This window comes from Engraulis encrasicolus, chromosome 4, assembly GCF_034702125.1.
Source record: "Engraulis encrasicolus isolate BLACKSEA-1 chromosome 4, IST_EnEncr_1.0, whole genome shotgun sequence".
NCBI classification, from domain to species: domain Eukaryota; kingdom Metazoa; phylum Chordata; class Actinopteri; order Clupeiformes; family Engraulidae; genus Engraulis; species Engraulis encrasicolus.
In genome coordinates this window covers 21707430-21733997 of record NC_085860.1, presented here as the reverse complement: position 1 = coordinate 21733997, position 26568 = coordinate 21707430, and the positions used below count along the sequence as shown (strand labels likewise).

General features: G+C 42.8%; 1 protein-coding gene and 1 pseudogene across 1 annotated transcript in view; one reads left to right on the top strand and one right to left on the bottom strand.

Moving 5' to 3' along the window:
• Positions 1–9395, bottom strand: part of LOC134447433 (protein-glutamine gamma-glutamyltransferase 2-like) — a 37654-nt gene extending 28259 nt beyond the window's left edge. The window contains exons 1-2 of the mRNA XM_063196887.1: positions 9309–9395; positions 8103–8285 (exon numbers count right to left, since the gene is read on the bottom strand). Coding sequence (XP_063052957.1) covers positions 8103–8285; positions 9309–9321 — 196 coding nt within the window. The 5' untranslated portion in view covers positions 9322–9395. The remainder of the gene's footprint in view (positions 1–8102; positions 8286–9308) is intronic.
• The window catches only part of LOC134447108 (exosome complex component MTR3-like), a 69769-nt pseudogene that overhangs the window by 28857 nt on the left and 14344 nt on the right, over positions 1–26568 (top strand).

Sequence of the window (26568 nt, the reverse complement as noted above, 5' to 3'; positions counted from 1 at the left end):
ACACACACACACAGAGACACAAACTGATGTAACAATGTATAAACATTGCAGCTTGCTGTTTGTAATGTTACAGTACTTTCTGTTAAAACTTTCTTTCTTTCCTTTTAAGAGCATTTATTATAGAAATGCGGTGCAATAAGACCAGTTCTGTGCAATCTTGGCGAAACTCTCGAATGATGAGAAATGTGATGCCATTACCATGTGTCTTTTCACACGTCCGTATACTGTATCATCTCCACAGTGCATTGTGACAAAAAACATTCAAAAAAGAACGTTCAATAGCCCATTTTTTGTCGAGTAGGGCAAAGCGGAAGAGCTCTAGTACCACGTCGTCCCTAACTGAGCCCACCTACACTGTAAACCCCAACATGTTCCACGAACTCTAAACTTTTGTGGAAACTTATTCCCGTTAAAGTTTTAGTTTTGTGACCAAATGTTTAACGTAAATACTACATACATTCATGCATATGCAGGACACAAAATCTTTAAGAAGATGATCAAAAACTTTGAAATGACTGAAAAGATTGAAAACATTAATTCCATAATTAGATTTTTAGTTTTTAGCAGCCCAAGTCAAGTATGTACACCAAACTCTAAAATGCACAGAAACAATGGTTTACACAAAAGATTTGAGTTGAAAACTAAAACGTTTGCGTAAGTCTTACATAAAATCAGACATGTTATGTGAAAACAAATGTTATGAGAAAAAATAAAATCTTGAATGTTTTAGTATGTGCTACTCAAAGATCTAACATGCTCCATTGACATAAATATTTCGAGAATGGTGCAAAAATGAATGCAATTAGTACTTAGCAGAGAGTTACAATTTTAAAGTAAACAAGCACGGCATTGTTTAGCTATATTGGCTATAAGTTTTTGATTTCAAAATTAAAAGTTTTATGTTTTCCCATTTTAAAGCCCCCAAAAAAATCTTGGTTGGTTTATTGATTGGTTGGTTTATACTAATGCACTAGGCTACCACCCCTCTGTTTAAACCAAATATAACATGAGCTTTAATTCCACAAACGTGAGCAATGCTTTATATCAAGTTTTTTTTATTTTGTTCCATGTGGTTGACAAACAAAAACAGTAGACACTAACACAACAATCATACAATACACAACAATCTGTTCTAAAATTTAGACCCAGTCTATACAGTCAACAGTCAATATATTACAAAGAATCAACCTCAACACATTAGGCAATTTAGTCATTTATTTGTTGTCCATTTCTGAATCTTTTATTAGGAGTTGGTGGCTGAAGGAGATCCATATAGCCTAACTTACAATAACATTTCTCCCAAAATAGTGTCAGACTTCACAACACAGTCAGTTGTTTATCCTTTGGAGTGTTGAGTAGAGCTGATGGATCATAGAGTTCTGGTGGTCCCATATCGGCTGCCTGTGGAGCATAAATAGGCCTAATAAGTTTAAGGCTTTCATGAGGAACAGAAGTTCAATGTGCAATATGTCATCATGAAAATGCAGCGCATCACTTGCAAATACACTGCAGATGTATGATACAAGAAAAAGATTTGTATGAAAGGCCTACACAGTGCTAGCCTAGCTAACATTCTAAGCTAAGTTGCTAACATAACATACACACAGTGTAGCATCAAGAGCACCTAAGGTCACACACAGCAGCAACATAGTAAACTACTACACATACACATCAACACACTTTTATGAGTCTTTTCTTACCTTGAAGTGAGGTTGATAGACACATTTTTCCATGCCAAGTTGTCAGTTGTGGTTTGATGGTCACATGGGAGGGACTTCCGGCAAGATGGCGTGCTGAGCAGTCGCGCCTTTCGTATGCTCTGCAAGCCTAGCCCCAAATTGGAACAAAATTAAAATATTCTTCAAAATTTTACCTCAATCTTGTCAGCTAAAACCGTAAAGATGATGTTCCACGACTTTGAAACCTCTGGAAGCGAAAAAAATTCCACTTTGGAAATTGGAGCCGAAGTGAGCCTTGCAACGGCGAATGGAGCTAACGATAACGCTGACGGTCTCCAAGAAGAAACTGAGGAGATGGATGCAGCTTGCGCTGTGGTAAGAAGACGACAACACAGCCCTCCATCCAATGTCAATGTATCGGCCAAGAAACAGAGGGGAATGCCGAAAATAATGAATGAAACCGTGTCAAATGTTGACGTGCTAGCGGCTATCCAGAACTTAACAGCTTTAGTAGAGGACTTTGGTACACAGCTAAAACAGAACAACATCATGATAGCTAATGTCGCAAAGACAGCGGAGTTTAACTCCGCGAACATTAAAGAGGGACAAGTGAAGACCAAAGTGCTTGAAAAGGCAGTACGGGAGCTACAGAAAGAGAACCGTGAACTGAAGGAAAAAACCGAGGAACTGGAGCGATACCAAAGACGGTGGAACCTCCGCCTGAATGGGCTCCCCGAGACAGAAGGAGAGAATACCCGGGAGGCGGTAGCCGAGCTAATTTCAAAGATGATGCCAGGATGGTCACAAAAAATGGACATAATTCTGGGCACCGTTCACAGACTGGGGAAACCGACTCCAGGAAAGACTCGTCAGGTCATCTTACAATTCATCTCAAGAACCCACCGCGACGCACTTTGGAAACAAGCGAAGGAAGACCGGGTGTGCGCCGAGATGAGGGTTCGCTTCAAAGAGGACCTCACCAAGGCGGAACGCGACGCTCGCAGTGTGCTCTGGCCAAAGATTGAGCTTGCCAGACAGCAGGGAATGAAGGCGTTCTTCAGAGGACCATTCGGATTCATCAACGGACAACGCATTCGGGAATAGAGGAGAGGTGAACGGTAGCAGCTGACCAAGCTAAACGTTAAGGGAGAAAATGGTTACTAGGGGCATTGCTGAAGGTAAAAAAAACACCCCAAGTTTCGGCAGGAGGTTGAGTTAAAGCCACTAGGTTAGCCCGTTGGGCTCTATCCTTTTATTTGTTTATCTTTTCATTCATTTTGTGTATGTCATTTACCACAGATGTTTCTGTTATTTCTCTAAATGTAAGAGGACTTAAAGACAATACGAAAAGAAAAGCTTTGTTTTTGTTTTGCAAAGGGCAGAAAAGTACTTTCACGTTTATGCAGGAGACTCATTCTATGAGGGAGGATGAGTCGTTTTGGACACAACAATGGGGAGAGAAGATTTTTTTCAGTCATGGCACAGAACGGTCAGGAGGAGTGGCAATTCTGTCACATAACTGCCCTGGGAAATACTTACAGGTAAAGGCAGACGAACATGGACATTGGTTGATGGCAGTGGTGGACTTTAATGACTCAAGGCTCATTTTACTGAATGTGTATGGGTACAACAACAAACAGAAAAATTTGGACTTGTTAAAGGACTTGTCAACCGAATTAGAGAGATGCAAACTATCTCACCAATGTGAAAATGTTTTGGTAGGAGGGGATCTGAATTTGGTGAACGATGAATGGTTGGATAGAGCTCCTCCAAGAGGCAACACTCACACACCAAATAAGACATTTCAAGAATTCTGCCATTCAAATGCGATACAAGATGCATGGAGGCATTACAATGGTAACAAGGTACAATTTTCCTGGTTTCAACCAAATGGGAATCATAGGTCTAGGCTGGATTACTGGTTGCTATCAGACCCTCTTTTAGGTCTGGTAGCTGATATTAACATGTCAGTAGCTCCATTAACGGATCATTCAGTTATCTCGCTGGTACTGAAACCCCCTGAACAAGAATTTCATTATAGGGGTTACTGGAAATTCAACTCAGCGTTACTTTCACATGACGGTTACTGCACTGGGGTTGAACAACTTATAAAAGAGGTTATGGATATGGAGGATTTTTCCTCATACATACTGAAGTGGGAGTTCTGTAAATATAAAATAAGACAATATTCAATTGACTATAGCAAAAAGGCTTAAAAGTCACAAAGACAGGAGGAAATGAAACTCATCAAAGAGCTGAACACTACATGCAACAAACCCATACTTACTGACAATGATAAACACAATCTATTGTCATTGCAGACAAAGTTGGATGATATGTATGCCAAAAAAGCAAAGGGTGCTTATATTAGATCTGGGCTAGATGGATAGAAGAGGGGGAAAAAAAATTCAGCATATTTTTGTCGACTTTGAAAAAAACAGACAGCAAAGAATTGAAATAAGATCATTATTGATTGACAATAACCTATGCAAGGATCAAAGGGTGATTTCTAAAGAGATTCTAACTTTCTATAGCCAACTGTATACTTCAAAGGGCTCAGAGACTGAGACTCTCAATTTTTTTGAGGGTATTAAACAACATATTCCACAAATTACAGGATGTATTCAGAGACACTTGTGATGGAGAGTTTTACAAATTCAAGAAATGGATGCTGTTATTGGTAAAATTAAAATTAACAAAATCCCCAGGTGTTGATGGCTTAACTGCCAATTTTTACAAACACTTCTGGCCAGTCTTACGCCATTGTCTTTTCAACACATTTCTGGAAATACTTAACAGTCCCACACTTTCACCATCTATGAAACAAGGAATTTATAATACTTATTCCCTAAACCAGGGAAAAATGCAATGGTTTTAGATAATAGAAGACCTATTACACTTTTCTCACTACAGACTACAAGATTTTTAACTTATGTTTTTGCAAACGGCTAAAACAGGTATTGAACAATGTGTTAGTGAGTCTCAGTCAGGCTTCATGAAGAATAGATCTATACATAATAACATCAGGTTAGTTCTGGACATTATAGATTACAGTGACATGATAGAAGATGAAGGGTTTATTCTCTTTTTTAGATTTTTTCAAAGCATTTGATTCCTTAGAACATAACTTCCTCTTTCACTCTCTTGAATGTTTTGGTTTTGGTAATGGGTTCTGTAACTTTGTCAAGACATGCTACACAGACATAAATAGTGTGGTCTCTTCCCAGTGGCACAACTACACGTTTTCCAATTCAAGCAGGAGTAAGACAAGGCTGCCCAATTAGCCCGTATTTATTCATCTTGGCAGTAGAAATGTTGGCTATTCATATAAAAAAATTACACAGAACTAGCTGCACTCCGTGTACTTGATACAGACTCATAATAAGTCAGTTAGCGGACGACACAACAATTTTTTTTGAAAGGATAAATATCAAATCCCAGAGGCGATTAAGGCGGATTGAAATATTTTCCAAAAGCCTCAGGGGTTTACGCCTTAATATTGCCAAGTTGGTGAGCTCATTGCCTATCAAACAGTGTGATGAATTGGTCATTAATAGTATTCCAGTTAAAAAGGAATTGAAATATTTTGGGCATTCACATAACAATGACAAAAAGAGAAGAGTCAAGCTGAACATAAACAGATACCGTTCAGAAGGGGAAAACTAGGCTGGATATATGGCAGCAAAGAGACTTGTCTGTTTTTGGCAGGGTGTACCTAACAAAATGGAATTTTTATTATCTAGATGCATCTATCCCTCACATTCCTTGGCCATCCCAAAAGATGAAATCAAAGCGGTTAATCAGGCTACTTTCAGCTTTGTATGGCGAAATAAAACCCACTATTTACAAAAAGCATACATTGTAAAAGACNTCAAGGGGGGGGGGTTAAAAGTCATCGACTTTAACTGTTTAAATGGCATGATTAAAATTAACTGGATTAAGGAGTATTTGAAGAACAATGAAGCCTTTTGGTACTGTATACCAGACTGATATTTAATAGAGTTGGTGGTTTTTGCCTTATCTCATGTCATGTGACTTTGCCACTTCAAAAATTACCCATCAAATTGTCAGACTTTCACCAACAAATTCTAATGTACTGGAAGCTCATATACAAGCACAACTTCACACCCCTTCTTCCCGATTTGGAACAATAGATATGTTACTCTGAGTCGTAAATCCTTGTACATAAAAGAATGGAAGGAAAAAAATATTTGGTCCATATTGAATATTTTGGATGCTCAAGGGAACATTTTCACCTACGAGTCATTTTGTATTGTGTTAAGTATGGCTTTTTTTCCACCCAAACGCCAATTTAACAAGGTCATTAAAGCTATCCCTGAATGTTTGATTAATNCTATCCAAAACGATTTGAAATATGACAGTTTACTTCCCAAGTTGCCTGATTTAAATGTGAAAGGTGTGCATCTACTAGATATCAAAAGTACAAACAACTTTATCAGAGAATGCTTAAGAGAAGAGTTTCACCCGGGGAGAACAATAAGGAAGGCAACCTCTTGTACTGAAAGTCAGTTAGTCACACTCAGGACTAAATATTTGAAGTTTCCAATTTCACCAAAAGCAAAAGAGGTGCATTTTAAAACTATGAATAACATTTATCCATCAAGAGAATTGTTACACCATAGATTTAATATAGACTTAGAACTGTGTTTGTTTTGTAAAAGGGAAATAGATGCAACTGTACATATTTTCAGTGATTGCATTGTGACACAAAGTTTTTGGATTGCGGTGAAGAACTGGTTGGCAATACCTGGGCCTAGGCTTACAGCTGAAGAAATTCTACTTGGTAGCACAAGGGGAAACTCAGACGAGAATTATTTGGTGAATGTGGTTATTATTTTAGGTAAATTCTTTATACATAAAAATAGATTTCTAAAAACATTCCCTCACTTTATAGTTTTTAAACAAGAGTTCAATGCATACTGTAATTCTCTTAATATAATGAAAAGCAAGAAAGCTGTTGCCCTTAAAAATATTATATACAATTTAATATAACAGACCTTACATATGTGTAGAAATGAAATTACTGTCCTAGTCTTAAATCTCTGTGGTAGATGTGTCTTTTTTTTGTTTTTTGTTTTGTTTGTTTTTGTTTGTTCATTGTTTTATGTCTCTCTTTCTACAATGATACCCATATTTGTAATGTAGAGAGAATTGAGAATTGTAATGTAATGAGAATTAATTGCAACAATAAAAAAATAAAAAATAAAAAAAAAAAAAAAAAAGTTTGATGGTCACATGGTGTTGAGTAAATCTATCCCCCATTGACAGATTCACCATTTTTAGAGAAGTTTGTATTTTATGTTACATTTTAATAAAATAGGGTTTCTATGGTTCTGACATGAATGGATTCTTCTTTACACAAAGCAGAAGCTGGTAAACAATAAATAAAAAAAAAAAAACTAAAAAACAACCAAAAAAGTGAGTGACCCATTCTTAGGATTCGAACTCTCAACTTCAAGATAAGGACATGCCAATATGGCTACATGCAGAGGACTATCCCCTACACTACTCAACTGCAGGTTTTATCTTTGTAGAAAGGTAGCCCTGTTTGTTAGAAAGTATTGGGCTTACTCATAACTAACAGTCAAATGTGTTTCACATACTTTCCACTACAAATCCGGCCAACTGACATCATACCAAAACAATAATGTTTGAATGTGATTTTTTTTTTTACTAACATCCCGTGCTGCTGTGACTGCCCAAGCACAACATGCTGACATCCATAGTCTCATATGTCAGATATAGTTCCAATTGACATGATTTAAAGAATTTGTAACTTTCACAGTTTCGCGAAAAATAAACAATAAATATCTACTTGAGTGTTTTTTTATTGGTAATACAGGATTCAAACCTGCAATCCTCTGATCTTGTGGCCATTTCCCTATCCAGACCACAGCAGCTCAAACATTGTCTTGCTTTACCTAAGCATTTTTCTTTTGTAATTTTGCTCGAAATTAAATGTGAAAAATATGGCTAATTAAATCTGGAGTCATGGGTCTGGTGGCCATCTGAACATTTTCATACCATGTTCCAGGAAGTATGGAAGTAGGTAAGGTTATCTTCATGTTTGGGATTGAACTTGCAACCTTTGAGGTTGAAGACCAGCTGTTTAACCACTACTCCATGGTCACCTCAGCTGTTGTCAAGACATCTAACCACTCATATGCCAGATAGAGCTCCAATTTACAAACTCAAAGACATTGTGTTAGGATGTCAGTTGTACTTAAAAACACAATGCCAACCAGAGTTAATTTATTGGTACCTGAAAACCTGTTGAGAACACCTAAAATGTGTATGTCATCTGGACATTTTTGCAATATTGAGTACTACAGCGTAAACTTTTCTAGTTCATAGTACTGTTGGGGAATACAGTGTATGTGTAAAGTTATTGTGGACTCATGCACTCACCCAGTCGTAGGACGAGTGAGTAGGAGTAGTTGGGGTCGCGGGGGGCGTTGCCGGTGCACCGCAGGGCGAGGGCGAAGGACTGGCCCCTACGCACCAGCAGACGCTCCGTGTCAATCTCCTCCGTGTGGTGGGCCGAGTTGTTCAACTGGCAGCACAGGTCAACTCCGGAGAACACACCTGTAAAGGTACAGCAGTCAAAAGTCAAAGTTGAAGTGTACAATATTAATTTTCAAAAATCTGCTGTATGTAACAGGCTTAACACAGAAGATTGACACTGTGTTTGACCAGTCTCCAATGTGCAGTTAAAATATTGCAGACTGGTCAAATATGGTGTAACATTTGGACTATAATATGGTGTAACATTTGTCTTTAAAATTGCACAACATTTCAAAGACTACAACTAAGGCCTCATGATTGTGTTTGATTGATGTACATTTGAAAAGAATATCGTGAACCCTAGGGACCCTAGGTCTGTGTCAGTGTCTGACAGAAGCCAGAATGATAACCTCGGAGATATTGTTTGAGAGTAGAAAATACTGTTGTGGTGGCACTATTAACTGTATTTGTTATATGTAAAACAGAAAGTTGTTCTGCTGCCTAAAGTGTGTAAGTTAACTCAACTTGAGTTAACCTCGAGTTGAGTTAACTTGTAAACTTCAGGAAGCCCTGGAAAAATATGAGAAGATATTGGATTTTTTTTCTCTATTTGTTTGCATTGCCTAGTTTAACAGTATAGCCATATTCGGTGTAGCAATGTAAGTCTACGGTACAAAATAAAATATCATCAGATGTACTGTTAAACCACTTTAAAATGAATGTAAAATTCACCAGACTGCAAAACGGCAATTTGATTCCATCCAGTGATTATTTGTGGCTTGATGCTGAAGTTACCATTTACTTCCAGTAATTATGCTAAGCTAAGCTAATATATTTAATACTAATAAATCTAAGTACTGAACACACTGAGAAAATTACATATGCACATTCCTGAGTCATACTTAGAAATACTGCAAATATGTGAAAATCAAAAAGGAGTGGACTGTTCCTTTAAGGCAGCAGGGCAACTTCATTTTTTTTTTTACATATAACTGGCTTGCAATGTTTTACAGCATACTGGCTTTTACAAGTCTATGTCACTTCATATAGCCATGTCACCGTGTTCAATGCACTGTCCATTATAGAATCAGCGATACTACTCACATTGGTCAGCCATTTCTAATGTCCTGTGTGCGTGAGGCTGTCAACAGATCTTCTGCGTCTTCTGTTTGGTAAAAGAGTATCAATCTGTCCTCAGATTCCTCTTGTGATGGCGAAGCCTCACGTGTCTTGTCTGGATGCAGAGGTCTGTATTTATAAAGACACAGACCTGCCTCCCTCCCTCCGCTTTCACCTCCTCCTTGTGCTCTCTTCCCATCTCTCTTCCCCTCTCTCTCTCGCACGCACGCACACGCACGCACACACACACACACACACACACACACACACGAAAACATTTTTGCCCCAAAAACCTATGCATGCACTGATCTATGTATAGATAGTCATAGTAAATGTATTTCTTCTATGTTTTGTATTTAATATATACGTTTATAAATAGGTGGACGGGAGTGGTAGGAATGAAGGGGGACTGGAAAGGCCACGTTTTGGGGATATAGCTTCAGCAGTCGGAGGCGACTGCATAGACCTAGCTCTTTCTTGCTTCTTTCTATCTTTTCTACCTCATTCCATTATTTTTCATTTTTAGCATTGTTGTTTATCCACTTTGAGCTGCATGCCTTGTATGATATTGTGCTATACAAATAAAGTTATATTATTATTATTATTATTATTATTATCATTATTATTATTATTATTATTGTGGTTGGTTATAGTTTGACCACATCCGCTTCTGCCACCGCCACAGATATCTTGTGTTACAGTAACGCAATAACTTTTTAAGGATGGACGGACTGGCATATATAATAGTATCTTTTATAGGTAGGCCCACATGAACTGATCACATTTTGGAAGCCACAGCTTTCCAGATGGCTGACTTTCAAGATGGCCGACAAAGTGGGTGCTAAAAGGTACCCAGTCTTCTGCCTTATTTTTGCAAGTAAATTCGGTTGAACATTATGCAATAGCCATTGGCACACAGCCATGTTGTTGATGGCTATTTCAGAATGGCCATGACAAGGACGAAATACAATTCATCCGAACTGTGGCAACACATTGAGAAATCACTTTCTTTCATGATGATAATGGTTGCTGCTGAGGCAGGATGAAAGGGCAAAATTATAAGGGCGGTGGTGGCTCAGGTGGCAGAGGAGCTTGTTTGGCAACCAGAAAGATGCAGGCTCGAGCCCTGCTCTGCCTGACCCCATTGATGTGTCCTAGGGCAAGATCCCCTAGTTGCAGGGTGGTGGTAACCTGTGTGGCAGCCACTGCCACCGGTATGTGAATGTGAGTGTGAATGGGTGAATGTTAGGCATACAATCTTTCTCTCTATATTTCTATCTCTCTCTCTCACACACACACACACACGTGTAGTGGTGCACTGATTTCAAACTTTGTGTTATTCAGGTTAAAAAGTGGCTACGCCAGTGTCCTTATGGTTGTGACAACCCAGGTGTTATGTACAATAGGCCTACACAACAATTTCCCCGACAGGTTCTGGATGAGGAATGAGACACCGCTGTTAACACAGGCCTACAATTCTTTTTATGTTCTTCTTCTGTATAACTACTTTAAAATGGGCAGGTAGGTATACAGTTCACTAGATACCGGTATTCATATACACTTCAAACTGTTATTCAATCCCAACTGGGTTCATACCAGGTAGTTACCGTGCAAACAACAAGGCTGATAAATGATGATGACGAGCAATGCACTAATTTGGCTAGACAAAACTGTGAACTTGATTCTTACCTCACGAATACACCGGCCGCGACCAGAGTGAGGCAAGCGAAGGAAGTACGTAATTGACTTTGTATTGAGTTACGTGACAAAAGCGATTCAGGCGACTAGAGGTGATTCGCGTGACAAGAGCGACAGTTTGTAGTTGAACTCCTGGGAATATTATGCAAATTAGCTATGAGACGGTTCAGCGACAGTCGCCACAGCCAATGGGAATGTTGGAATGCTTGCACTCTGCTTTTTATATATATATATATATTTTTTTTTTTAGGGGCTTTTATGCCTTTATTTGATAGGACATTCTGAGATGATGACAGGAAGTGAGTGGGACAGAGAGACAGGGTGGGATCGGGAAATGACCCCGGCCGGACTCGAACCGGGGTCCCCGTGGGCATGCAAGCCCAAATGTGGGGGACTTGCCCCCTGCATTCTGCTTTTAACGGACATACTCTAGTTGAGTCAATCGCTCATATCGCTCTTGCTGCACAGAAGCGATTCTCTGTAGATTGAATCTCGTTGCGGCCGGTGTATTTGGCATGAGTTTGCTTTATTTGCTCTGGACTTAACATTGACAGGTTTGATTTAGCTAATCATGGCTCTGGCTTGTCTGTCTTGTCAGACATTCGGCAATGTGAACATTCCAATCGTTATTCCAATCATATTATATGGTTGTGACGCCATCTGTCGAATGCTCCATTCATTTCAACGGGGCTCCCCAACGTTCGGACGTCTGTTATTTTTCGATAACGGACGGGTTGGTCTATAACAGACCGCTGTCAATGGTAACAAGACTTTTCACTGCTAAAGCGACTTTTCAACAAGACTCTAATCAGCTGCTGTGATAGACAGCACCCGTTGTCCTGGCTACCGCTGTCAATGGCAACAAGACGTTCACTGCTAAAGTCACTGGCTTGTATACAAGTCAGTGGCTAAAGCGAATGTTTCATATCACTACGCAGGGGGTCCGGTCTTTTGTCACTCTAATCAGCTGCTGTGATAGACAACACCTGTCCTGGCTAGCCTAGGCCTACCTAGCTGTTGCCTAGCGGTGTTCCACAACGGCACTGTTTTGTTTTGCGCAGCAACAATCTTAACATTAAATAGGTCTAAAGAAATGTCCCCGCATGTGTGAATCATTTAAGTATATCCATATAATAAGCGGGTTAACTTTCGGCGAGTCGGTCGCTTTGTGGAATAGCAGCACTTCAGAGAGAACAAGACCCCTCCGCTCCGCGTCGGGGTCTAAAGATTCTCTCTGTCGTGCTGCTATTCCACGGTAGCGACCTTCTCGCCGAACGTTAACCCTTACATAATATTAGCTTGACTTTAATCGCTGAAATTAGCTCTGGTCCCTCAGGTCGCTTTGCTCCCGGTGAATTTGCTTTGGTCACTTTATTTGCCGACCCTCCAGAGAGAAATTATGACTTCTAACGCTCAGGTAGCAAAGGTCACTCTTGGTGTACACACACCTCAAACGGGCTCCAGGTAGGATTAAAAGTTAAATTAATCGCGACCCGAGTCAGCTGACGCTTTCTCTAGTCTTTAGTAAGTGAATGATGGCTCTCATGATCACTTCCACGGTCCACTGTCAGAAAACCCCACATGCAACTTTTGACAGCGCCGGACCGAACGGGGGTCGTGAGAAATACTATTCATTTGAAACATCGCTTTACATACCGTATTCAGATCTGTATCAAATGCTGGCATTCCGGGATGAAAAACAGTCTCACTACCCTGTTTATTTGAACAGCCTTTTTTCATTACGGTGTAGATTTTGAGACAGGCATGCCACGGGCACCTCGGAAATGACGTTATCCTACCTAGTGCCTCTTTAATTCGCTCAGGTAGTGTAGGTCGCTCATGGTGTACACATTGCTTGATTCAAATACTGGTTATCATCATCCCCTTCTGGAGATGAAAGGAGAAGTAGTTCTGGGCCTCTCCCCTCTTTCACAATGTGTCTACCAACATCACGGATGACAGATGCACTTTGACCATATAGTTCCATTTGCAATGATAGGCGGCACCTCTAGCTAAATGCTGATGGTGAAATAGGCCCATTGCCATACTGCAGGGTGTATCCGTTATGGATGATGAGCAAGAGGAAGCATCAGATGTTGATGCTGCTGGCACTTTACCTGGTACCAGTGCTGTTCATTAAAAACATTTTATGCCTTCCTATGTCTATGTATGCATATTATATTATGTGTATGTGAAACCACTGTACACTTAGTAGTGAAAGCATGGAAATACATGTGCATTTTTAATGTGTTTATATCATCAAAAAGAAAGAATTTTCAAGATGGCCCCACATCAAATATCCTACATTTATCTCCGTATAAATTTTTGCTATACTTGTAATAGAAACATATAATTGCATTTTTAGTCACATTTTCAAAATCTGTGAATTTTGGATTTGAGCCATTCATCATTTAAATAAATGGAGTGCACAACCCAGGGGCGCCACCAGAAATTTTGGGCCCTATGAAAGATTCGAATTTTGGGCCCCTAAAGGGCCCCTGTTAGTGCTTTTGGGCCCTCTTAAGGGCCCTTGTCAGTGCTTGGGCCCTTAGAATTTGTAACATCTTTCCCCTCCTAGCAGCACCCATGCACAACCATCACTCAAGTACTGTAGGTTACAAAACAAAATCTTGTCAAGTAGTTTCATTAAGTTGGGTTGGCCATATTGGATTAGGCGACCATCTTGAAATTTCAACGCTAATCCGACGCTAATATTAATCAGCATACCAAGAAAGAGACTTCCCGTGTCTCAATCCACGCACTTGTACACTTCGGACACTGTGTTTCAGTGCATAGGGCGATCACGCTGAAAATTTCGGTTGAGTCAGTGGCAGTGCACTGAAAGCGCCCGGATGATCCCCTAACAATGGCAGAAAACGCAGTGCTTGAAAGATGGACACTACACCAGTGTTAATTTCGTCAACCATGACTATGACTAAAATATTTTGTCAATGCCCTTTTTTTAATTTCGTCATTTAGACTAAGACTAAGACTAAATTGGGAAGGAAATGACTAAAATATGACTAAGACTAAGACGTCATTGTGACTAAGACGAAGACTACATTTTAAAAAGCTGACGAAATTAACACTGCTGGTGTTAAATAAAATATAGAAAAAGAGAACCAGTGTGTGAAGAAGTTTTATTCTGTATAGTGTGATATATGTTAAAAAGAGAAGCAGTGTGGGGAGAAGGTTTATTCTATACAGTCAATGATATATGTTAAAAAGAGAAGCAGTGTGTGGAGAATTATGTACAGTTATGTACAGACTAAAATTGATTTTCGTAATTTAGACTAAGACTAATTTGGGTTGACTACTGTCACCGGGGGGTTGCGCGCGTTCCAAAGCGACACACCCCCTTTCAACCGTTTACCCCAAAGAGTACACCGCATACAACCAAAGCACGCCAAGACACGGAAATGAGGTTTAAAATACATGCATTTTATTTTACTAAAATTGTCCCAAGTCTCATGAGCTAGATGGAGCAGGCCCACCCCCAGGCGAAGTCCATTTTCCGTCTGTCCCCAAGGAGCCCCCAGTGTTCACTGTCCAGGACGGTGTCAACGGATCCGTGTCCCTGTTCTCAGCATTTCTCCGTGGCGAGCTGGGGAGACAGGAGAGGTGGTGACAGCACGAGCCGACAAAGGGTTCTTCTAATACAATAAATTGACTGCTACTGATTTAAACTTAAATACAACAAAACGTCAAATAAACACTGCAAACCAAAACCAACTAAATCTAAACCGCACGACAAACCAAAATATAAAATAAGAGTACATGGCAACAGGAAATCAGTAGCAAGTCTAATGGATGAGGACTACAGTAGCCTAGGTGCTGGCTGGGCCAGAGACATAAGGGAAAGAGAGCGACTAGGGAGAGAGCGCACGAGCGAGAGAGAGAGAGAGAAGAGGAGGAGAAGAGAGAACGTCCATGCACATAGTGCGCTGCGCACATCTTGGAGAGAGCTCCAACTTGGAGGCCATGGCGACCAGGCAAAACGATGAGTAACTTATATTTGCGAGGGGTAGGCGATCCCACCCCCCTGACATCCAACGAGTCTTCCACAACATTGCTCGGGTCGCGGGCATCCATCTGGCAATATGCCGCCTTCGCTTCCGCCGTCGAGCATTCGTTTCTTCTATCCGGATCCATAGGATCGCTCCGTCATCGTCTGGCTCTTGCCTGGTCCCATCCGGTCACCGGCTCAGGGCATCGCGTCTCCTGTGGTTGCTTCGGGGTCGTGGTCATCTCCCCACCTCCGAGCTTTCTCTCTCCCGCTCTCGCTGCATCCTCCTCTCCCCCCAGTCGTCTCTCGTCATGTTTGGCAACTACACATTTAAACGCTGACCCACCTGTGAACCACCAATCACCTGCTCCATCTCCCGTTGTACACCTGTCATCATTTAAGTTGATTAGGCCTACTAGAATTTCTGACACCAGTTCGTCTCTGAAAACATTCCCCAGGGGAACAAGTACCATACTTTTAAACATTCCGCCGTGGATCTAGTCACCCCTGTGACACTCACCACCACCAATCCGTTCTAGTCCCTAGAACGGTCCAGGGGGCTCAGGCACCATGGAATTTTTTATTTTTTTTCTCCACGAAGCACTAATTAAAAAACAACTTTATCGAGGAGGCGGTGAAAGCGGGGCCTATTTGGGCTACTTGACATGCTTGTTAATAGCAGCAGAGGTAGGTACAGCACAATGCAGCAGACAGTTCAGGCAGCTAAAGGGTTACAAATGGCGTAGTCGGCAGGATTACCCTGAGTCTGAGCGGCTGTGCACCCCAAGTAGAATAAGCATTGGGCACCCCCACTTAACCACCAGCTACCCAGAGGAACATACTGCACACACACAGACAAGCCAGGACACCAGATTGAAATTTAAGTCAATATTTATTTACTATTAGGACTAAATGTCTAAAAGCAACTCACTCCCACACGCACACACACACACGCGCGCGCACACACACACACAGGATGCTCGCTCACTCACTCAAGCCCCCGTGGGCAGATGAAGTCATCAGTCCTCCTGAACCAGTTCATTCCATGGGTTCACATGCAACCAGAGTCCGAATCGAGAACCACAGAGTCCAAAGTCCACAGTCCACTCAATTTGGGTCCGATCATCGCCAGCAGGGTTTCCTGGCCTCCTGGCCGAGGGAAGGGGTGGGGCCCAAGTCGCTGCAGGAGACAAGTGCAGTAATGAATGTCCACTCAGGCTAATGGTTTCAATTTACACATAACCAATGCAGCTACTACCCGACACTCGTGTATCACACCATATAAACACTGCACACGAAGCTTCAATCCAGGTAAACAAGTCACTGCAAACGGTGAATAAAACGGGGTAGCTAGCCACTACAATAAGTTGTGTCAGTCCTGCCTAGAGGAGTTTACTCCAACGCACGACAACATTTAGAGGGTGAGTCCGAGGGGATAGGTGAGAGGGAGGAGAGCAGATGGGTTGGGGAAACACTTTTTAATCCGCAGGTGTGCAGAGATGGGGCAGAACGCCGGGAAAGGAGGACACAGCGAGAGGTGGCGAGTGAGCACTGGAGGGGGAGACGGCTGCAGACGGGTCGCGGGCAGAGCAGCTGCCGGACGGAGGGGATGATGGATGGACTGAGAGACTGGTGGGTTCAGTGGACTTGCCCCTATGTGTCACAGGTCGGGGTGCGCGTTGCCAAGCGGCACCCCCGTTAAAACCAACCACCCTGAGGAACATACTGTACACCACACAAATATGCCAGGACAACAAAATCTGGTTCAACAATGATTTTTATTTTTACTGCACCAAGGTTCAGTCTGTTGGAGGAGGCTGTAGTCTACTAAATGTCAGTCAATCACCTTACCGAGTGGGCCCACACTCGCTGTCCAAAAGAGTTCTTTGTCCCTTGTCCGGAGTGGGCCCACAACTCGGCAGGTCAGGCAGGCTAGCAGGAGGCTGGGTGGCTGGAGGGGAGGTCTCGTCCATGGGGAGGTCCAGGAGCTCATCTTCGGCAAGTCAGCTGAGGAGACAGGAGAGGCTTTTACCAGCAGGGTTGCTTTCATCCAAATGTACAGTGGCTAATTATTACTAGTCACTCGTGAAGACATCTAGGCTACAAAGTGCTGCAAGCATTTATGACAAAGGTGATGGTTCACAGCAAACACCAAACGTGAACACTAGGGGTAGCCCACTGAAGAGGAATGGCAGCCGCACTGCAGGTCAAGATGTAATAAAGTCTCTGATCAGCGTTCCTCTAGGCCCACGGAGAGAGAGTAGAAGCGAGAGCGAGTTGGAGCGAGAGAGAGAGTTAGAGCGACAGAGAGAGTGAATGCGAGAGCAGCCTTCCATCGAGGGGGAGCTGTAGCAACCAGACTTGAGAAATTGACACTTATCTTGATCAGGGCGTGCGTCTTCGGCCCCCATCCATCAAGGCAGCAACGTCCGATGTCGGTCGCGGACCTGATCCGGGCTCTAAGCCGTCCGTGCTCCGCCAACCACCGGTCCACCTGGTTCCAAACCTTAGGATCACTGTCCAATCGTCCGTCTCACGGTCCTGGTCGCCCCCTGTTACAGGCCACGGGCATCCCGCCGCTAGCAGCTGCTTCTCGCCATCTTCCACCGGTCCCTCTCTTGCTTCCGCTGTGGTCTCTCCCTCCCGGCGTCTTCTCTCGAGTGAAGGCATTCAAAGTCTTTAATACACTGGCCCACTCCAAGCGCACCAATCACCCTGGCGCGCCTCACCTGTTGGCAATCAGCACTTCATTGCCAGTCATCATGCTGTTTACTTTCCGTCTGTCAAGTCTGTCCGTCACATGAAAGTTTCCCCCGAGAACCAAATTTTCGCTTTTTTTGTTCCCACCCCCACCAGTCCTTGTCACCCCGTGACACTACATTTTAAAAAGCTGACAAAATTAACACTGCGCTGCACGCTCTAAACGGCCGCCATGTTGACAAGGAAACGGCGGAAAAGTGGTGTTCAGTTCAGTAGAAGAGTTTGGTCAACAGTCTCCTAATTCTGTAAGTAATGTTGCTGAGACACCAACCTTTTCATGCCAAGCCAAGTATTGTATGTGTGATTGTTGTCCTTTGGGGTGAAGGAAATGTAAATACAAGCACAAGACGCTGTGCATTGTAAACAGCACAGTAGCCAATCAATATTTTTGCGAGCTAATGCCATGCTCAGCCGTCACTTCCAGCGAGGGCACAGTGCATAGTGCTCAAACTTTTCCACAACACTATGCACTTGTTTCACAACAATATGCACTGAAGACCATCAGTGCACTGACACAAGTCTGGAATGAGACATAGGGATAGAGCGTTAGGGCAAAAACATACCAAGGCGGAACGGAACGGTTGCAGGACGAACGCTGTCTTTCTGCTTAGTTTCAACCGGCGTGTTTTTCTCTGCCTTTCACACTGACAGCGTCGGCGTGTGCGACCTGTTCTGTTCAAAACCCTCCCCACAGCCAAAGCTAGCGTGCTACTCTGCCATTCATTTGAATGAGACACCGCCGGTCGCCAGCGTGAAAAATACGCTCGAGTTCTATTTTCCAAATGCACAGCGGCACGGAGCCAGCTCCCGCGCCGCTGGCGCTCGACTACCGCCGGTTGGTGTGTAAGGACAGATATGTTTCAATGTATTTTCACCGACGCCGGTAAAAAACGTGGCCGTTCCGCAACGCTTTACCGCCCTGGTGTGTAAGACCCCTTATAGCCCTCAACTGTGTTGCCCTTTGATGCAGCCTGCGGAGTCAGTTTCATGTCAAGCTGACATTCAAGATTCAAGAATTTATTGTCATTGTCAAATGGAGTACAATACTTAGTAGCAGCAGGTTTTCAAGTAGAGAGTAGTAGAGTAGAGTAGAGTATCGTTTATTGATCCCAGGGGGAAATTAAGGTGTCAAGTAGCATACAGACATACATAAATAAAGACATTGCCCACGAGACATTACACACATACATAAAATAATCATGTATAGCTCACTGTTACACACATACTTAGACATAAAATAACCATATATAGCTCACTGTTACATACATTTTCCCAGGCATATCTCTCACACTCGCTCTCTCTCACACACACAAACACATACAAACACCCAAAAATAGTAATAAAATAAAGTGTCCACAGTGTCGCATATGCCTTAGCTGAGTGGCACATAGAAGCCAGGACAAGTGGCCAGTAAAGTGTCCTTAGTGTCCATAGTCTCTCTACCTAGTACAAACGTACAATGTCATTGTATTCCTTGGGGGCAAAGAAAAAAAAAAAAAAACGTAAAGTGCAATAAGAGGTAAAAGTGACACCGGTGCTTGACCCCCGCAGGCCCCCCCCCCCCCCCCCCATCCCACTTAAAGTGCAGCAGAGATTAAGTGCATAATACTCCACACCCCCCGCCCTGTCTCAAACACGCGCGCGCGCACACACACACACACACAGAAATGTCCAAAGGATAGATTGATAACATTTTAGACAGTAATGCAAATTCAAAAGTACAATGGCCTGGTGGTAAACGCTGTTGGCCAGTCTTTCAGTGCGGCTCTGAAGGGACCTGTACCTTCTACCTGAGGGTAGCCGTTGGAACAGATGATAGGCAGGATGGTGGCTGTCACGCAGGATGTTCTGCACTCTCCGTAGACAGCGTGTGGTGTAGATGGTACTAATCTCCGGGAGAGGCATTCCAGCGATTTTCCCTGCTGTTTTCACCACACGCTGGAGTGCCTGCTGATCTGCTTTGGAGGAGCTGGAGAGCCACACTAGGAACCCATAGGTCAGAACACTTCTGATGGCAAAGTTGTAAAAGTTCACCAGCAGTGATCTGGGGATGTGGTACCTCCTCAGCTTCCTCAGGTAGAAAAAGCGCTGCTGGGCCTTTCCAACAGCAGAGGCGATGTGAGTGCCCCAGGACAGGTCCGCCAGGGTCACTCCAGAAATTTAAAAGTACTGACTCTCTCCACCACCTCTGACCCGATGGAGAGGGGACATGGTTCTGATACAGCCTGCATGGAGCCAGGACTGACAAAATCACTGGCTAGAGCAGAGATACTGTTGCTCAGTGGTCATTTACACTTAGGCTAGATCCAAACTAGTGCGTGGCGGGACGGCAGCAAGATGAAGTATGTCTTTCTGCCTAGTATCGGGCGGTGTTCTACTTGGTCTTTCACACCAACAGCGTTGGCGTGCGCGGACACTGCTGATAAAAACACCCCCCACAGCCAAAGCTGGTTTGCTACTTTGCCATTCATTTCAACGGGACATGGGACATGGGTGGCTGGCCACTGCTTTCCAAAATCGATTTCTTTTTTCCAAATGCAGCGCGGAGCGGAGTCATCTCCCATGCCACTACCGTCCGACTACCACCGTTTGGTGTGGAAGGACAGATCTCTTTCCATGTATTTTCGCCACCGCCAGTAAAAGTTGCTTCCGTCCCGCCCTGCTTCACCGCTCTGGTCTGAAATAGGCCTTAGGTCAGCGTTTCCCAACCACTGTGCCGCGGCACACTAGTGTGCCGTGAGAGATCGTCAGGTGTGCCGTGGAAAATTCTTGTTTTCAAAAAAAAAAAAAGAATTCATTATTATCAGCAAATAGGCCTAATGCCTATAAGTCATTATGTACAGTAGTGTCTGCTGTTGACTGGCGTCCTAATCATGTAATAATTCCTTATCACTAGGTGGCAGCAGGTAGCGAATTGTATTGTAGTAGCTGTCAAAAAAGGCAAATGCCGTGCCGTGAGCTCGAGTCAATACAAAGAGAGTTACATTTGGATTTAGGACTACCAGTAGGCTACTTGTACGTGGGATGCAACGGCACCGATTCCATTGTGCTTGGTATGTAAACAAAACACCCTTCACAAAACAAGAGTGCAGACTATTTTGTTGGCCTGCGTAAGCAAACAGAGAACCAAGCAACATTTATGAGGGAAAAAGGTAAACGAGAGAACCTTAAGGGGTCTGACACACCAAGGCGGTAAAGCGTCGCGGAACGGCCGCGTTTTTTACCGGCGTCGGTGAAAATTCATTGAAACCTATCTGTCCTTACACACCAACCGGCGGTAGTCGGGCGTCAGCGGCGCGGGAGCCGGCTCCGCGCCGCGCTGCATTTGGAAAATAGAACTCAAGCGTATTTTTCACGCCGGCAACCGGCGGTGTCTCATTCAAATGAATGGCAAAGTAGCACGCTAGCTTTAGCTGTGGGGAGGGTTTTGAACAGGACTGGCCGCGCACGCTGACGCTGCCAGTGTGCAAGGCAGAGAAAAGCACGCCGGCCAAAACTAAGCAGAAAGACTGCGACCGTTCCGTTCCGCCTTGGTATGTTTTGGCCCTAAGGGGTCTTACACAACAAGGCGGTAAAGCATCGCGGAACCGCCACATTTTTTACCGCCGTCGGTGAAAATACATTGAAACCTATCTGTCCTTACACACCAACCGGCGGTAGTCGGGCGTCAGCGGCGCGGGAGCCGGCTCCGCGCCGCGCTGCATTTGGAAAATAGAACTCGAGCGTATTTTTCACGCCGGCGACCGGCGGTGTCTCATTCAAATGAATGGCAAAGTAGCATGCTAGCTTTGGCTGTGGGGAGGGTTTTGAATAGGATTGGCCGCGCACGCCGACGCTGTCAGTGTGCAAGGCAGAGAAAAGCACGCCGGCCAAAACTAAGCAGAAAGACCGCGTCCGTCCTGCGACCGTTCCGTACCGCCTTGGTATGTTTTGGCCCTTAAAGCTAGCTACCGCGTAGCTGAACTTGTAGCTAAATAAAAAAAAAAGTCACAAAGTGGCAGAGACGCTAATATTAGGCTACCTGCCTGCAAATGCTTTGACCTTAAGCGGTTAGAGAAATAGCCAAAGTCCCACTCTCAAGTAACACAATTTCCAGACATTGATGACATAGCCCATCTGCTGACATCGAAAGTGTGGTTTTGGAAAAGATCCGTATCCGTGAGAAATTTGCGTTGCAACTTGACGAGGCTGATATTAGTGGACATGCGCAACTCCTGGCCAATGTGCGTTTTGTGGATGGAGACGCAATCAGAGAAAGCGTTCTATTTTGCAAGGCATTGAACAGAAATTGATATTAAACATGCATATTCATACTGTTACAGTGAAATCTTTCCTAAATAGCACTGCTACTGTCAGAATAAGCATTATTTTCTGTATTCCTGCAAATAGAATGCTTTTGGAATAACAATTTGTAAATAGTAAGCCTAAGGCCTACTTTGAAGTTTATAGCTTCCTTAAGAAGGGACATGTTAAGTGCACTTTTTATTTGAAAGAGGAAATTTAAAAGATGATAAAAAAAATACATTTTTGTGTTTATTTGATTGCTATTCAAGACACTTTTATAAGAATGACTTACATTATGTTTACAATGTTTACATTATTTCATAATTTTTGGTTCGTGGTGTGCCGTGAGATTTTTTTCAAGGGAAAAAGTGTGCCTTGGCACAAAAAAGGTTGGGAAACAATGCCTTAGGTTCCATAGAAATATGTACAGGCACACATGTAGCCACACACACACACCTGCTCATTTCCTGACTTCAGTAACGGCTCTCCAGTAGAATCAGGAGCCTATCAGTGCTCTTCCTAGGCCACCTTCAGCACAGCATACTGAGCTGACAGGCCAACACTGCAGTCACAAAAACAGGGCTCTTACACCCTCTAGTGTACCATTCTGGAGCCACGACTTCAGCAGATCTTCATCTGTCTCTTGGGCTAATTAAGACACGTGAGACACTGGCTTCGTTTACATAAGATATTCAATTCAGAATTAAAGCCACAAGCGGTGCTGGCGGGCCCTCACACCTACGGTTCGAGGCAAGGCGTATCACCCCATCTGCCTTTTCTGTTTGTGTAGCTCCTTAATAATGCACTCCGTACCGCCAGTGGCATGCTGTAATAGTCATTGAAAAGTTAAGTACCAAAGGACTGCAATATGACATAGCACAGGGCCTTTAGTAATGCCCTGTGACTTGGTCATTGCCATTCAGGTAACAGCAATTTTAAAATGCTGTGTCTTAACGGATTAAGTGAGATAGAAAACCTTACCAAGCATGAAAGTGAAAGTATAGGGCAGGCCAACCCTGCAAAACAAATTATTTTGTCCAATGATACTACCACATGCTGGCGCCATCGACGTTTGATGTTTTACCATTATGGATGTTGACAATATGCCTCAGTTTGGTAAGTTTTCTCAATCAAAGAGCATAGAGATTTCTTGAGCCATTTCCTGTTTGCCTATTGCACAGTGGCTTTGGTGTAATTCCATATCCCTATACATTTCAAAACCTTTTTTTTTTTTTTTTTCAACAGCATGTTATTAATAAATATACCAAATTTCAAATCAGAGGTTCATTCACTATGGTTGCACTATGTCATATTGTCATTTCTGTCATATAGAAATGTTTTAGTTCCTAGCATATACTATCACTTGTTAATTCTCAGTGTTGTGCACCACTGGTTGTGTGTTGTGAAATGGTTTTGTTTTTTATTAGATGCTTAAATTCATAGAATAGTTTTTATCTTACCATCAACAGTGTCCTGAGCTCTTGCACATCTCAAAATGTGCAAATTTGACACATTTTCACCTACCACATGGTGACACTATAACATACAGTATACATTCAGTCACATAAAACTTGTGTTCATCATATACATTATCCTGTGATATTTCTGGGTTTGGAAACACTGCGAAATTACTTCCTAATGCATTTCGTGTTTTGTTGTCATTACATAGGCCTATCTAAATTCATGAAGCTACCAACATGTTTCTGACAACATATTAACAATCTCTTTTGCACTGTATGTCCGCCCATTTTTTTAGGATTTAGGCCGAAATTTTGAAAGGCCACATTTCCAGCCGTTTTCCTGTTAGAGAAAAACTGAAGATTAATTGTTGGCATATTTCCTGTTTTTAATTAGGCACACCTCAATTTGTTATCTTACAACCTATCATTATCTGAAATCCCTTCTCAATCGATCATTTATATTATTTATGTTATATGTTTGTATTCATTACATACACCTGTGAGGTTGTTCAACTTGGAAAACTCTGTCAAATGAATTGGTGGCACATTTCCTTTTTTTTTTAAATTAGATACCTAAATTCATCAAACGGTCATTTCGTTATCATACAACAAATCAAAAATCCCTCTTCAATTCCTCTGCAATGTCTTGAGTTCATGCATATTATGATTAATGAGGCAGAGCTGTTGGATGGTTTAGAATGAGTGTTTTAAATTCCACTTTTATAGCAGTTCTATCTACCACATGGTGGCACACAACCTAAAGGCAGACCACCAGCTAGAAACTTCAAAATATTTGAATTAGCTCAATGCGAGTAAACATAGGTGTGCACAGATAGGAGTGAGGTGGTGCTAAAGCACCTGTCCCTTTGCCCTACGGTATATATGTAAGGGATAATTGACGACACGGTGTGCGTATAACAGGAAAAATAATGCACACCAGGTGGTGATGCGGCCACGACGCGAAGCGGAGTGGCCGTTACACCTCGGTGTGCATTATTTTTCCTGTTATACGCACACCGTGAAGTCAATTATCCCGCTTATACCACGGTTGCCACACTGTCTGAAATTTATTTGAGGAATTATTTCAATGTTTCTTTGGCTAAAACAAAGGTTTTCTGTATAACTACTTTCTTCCGCCAAAAGAAGGTTCCTTGCATAACTTTCTGGCAAACTGCCGTTGCTAATTCTAAATTGAAGGTTGCTATGGCCAAGACACCGTTGATAGTTCTATCGCATTCGGTTGTCAAGTCAAGAGCCAGTCGTTAATTCTATCGCATTTGGTTGTCAAGTCAGTCACCTCAATGTTCTACCCATCCGATATATGGGCGCGTCTGACTTGCCCACTAGATTATGCTACAGTTGGCATGATTCCTACAAATGTACAGATCTCAATAGATTAAAAAAATACCCCGCGCATCTTGGCGACATTCTAAATGCCTCGCCTCGCCATTAAGACAGGCACCTCGTCAATCTGCTCTCATCCTATAGGAAACTCCTGATTTAATTTCACTGCGTTCCCATAGTTATTGATCCGAAAATAGCCCATACTTTTCACAAGTTACGCTACTCTCTCAACTAATAAACGCTACAACCACAGGAAACCTCTCCTCTCGTGGGGAAGAAACGCCCACGTGAAACGGGCGTCCCTTACTTTGCGCAGGGAATCTATCTATCTCATCTAATCTCTCTCTCTCTCTCTCTCTCTCTCTCACAAAGTTGACAGTGATGGTCAGTTGGGAGAAATAAACATGTTTGAAATGTGATTAGGCCTACTAAGATTTGCCCCAGATTCACCATACATTGCTGGTGTTTCCAGACGCGCGATTCGACATGTGTCAATTCAGAGCGTAATGCTTGCAACTTTTTTGTGCGTAATTTATGAACGTGCGTGCCTTGGCGCATTGATACACTGGAGTTATGCGGTCAGAAAAGTGACCTAATAGTGGGACTACTTCAGGTGTGCATCTATAAACAGTTAATCAACACCCAATTTAGCGCGTCACAATGGGAGATTCCAGACTGCCGTGGTATATATAGCCTCTATAGCCTGATGAGGCAACTGGAAGTTCCATATGCCCATGCCTGCCGTCGAGCACCTGCCCCCCAAAATGTCTGTACACGCCACAGAAGGTGAAGCACTTTAAAGGACACCTACATCTAAGTCCTGTGATGAGGGAGTCAGGCATGTATGTAGCGTGCATGGTGGGCAGAGACGGTTGGAAAATATGGGAGAGGAGGAGCACATGAGAAGAACTTTCCCATTTGTGACTGGAGATCAAAAGACTTTTTTTAAAAAAGTTTTAAAAAAAAAAATGTAAACAAACACCTGCCCCCATTACAATAACCAGGATCTCGGAAAAGGCTGAAGAAAAGAAAAATCTCAGGTAGGCTACTGACAAGTCCAGACAGAGTAGCGTGAGTATTACAACTGCATGTTAAAATGCATATAAATAATAAACGTATCCCTTAATTTGGATTAAAGTAGTAGGAGCGCTGATTAGATAAAACCTTGGACATTCATTAATGCAAGTTGCACATATTCGGCGCGGTCATAACCAAGCAGACATTTTCGTGATCAAGACGAGATCTGCTTGGTCTAATAAAGGTGGGGTTGAATGCTTGGCAAACAAGTTGGACAGAAATATTTAACATGATTTCCAGAGACATACCAAACCCCACTCCCTACTTGAAGCAGCAAGTGAACTGCCTCACAAGCATGTGGACAACACCCACAATTCACGTCATATAGAGGAATGCCAATCAGGGTAGATTACCGGCGGCATGCCAGAGCAGTTGCTCTTACCTGGCTGCGCCACTGCTTAGCAAATTAATTGTTTCCGCGATGGTTTAACACCATGTGACATGACTGCTGCGCAGAGGTCACTCCCATATGCCACGTCCTGGACAGAAATTCTAACCAGGATGCTTCACGCGGCATGCAGTGGGCATGCCCGCTGCCTAGCAAAAGCAGCATGGTTTCATCAACAAGCTCATTAACTTTGTTGATGCATCAGAACCAATTTGGTCAAGTGCCAGG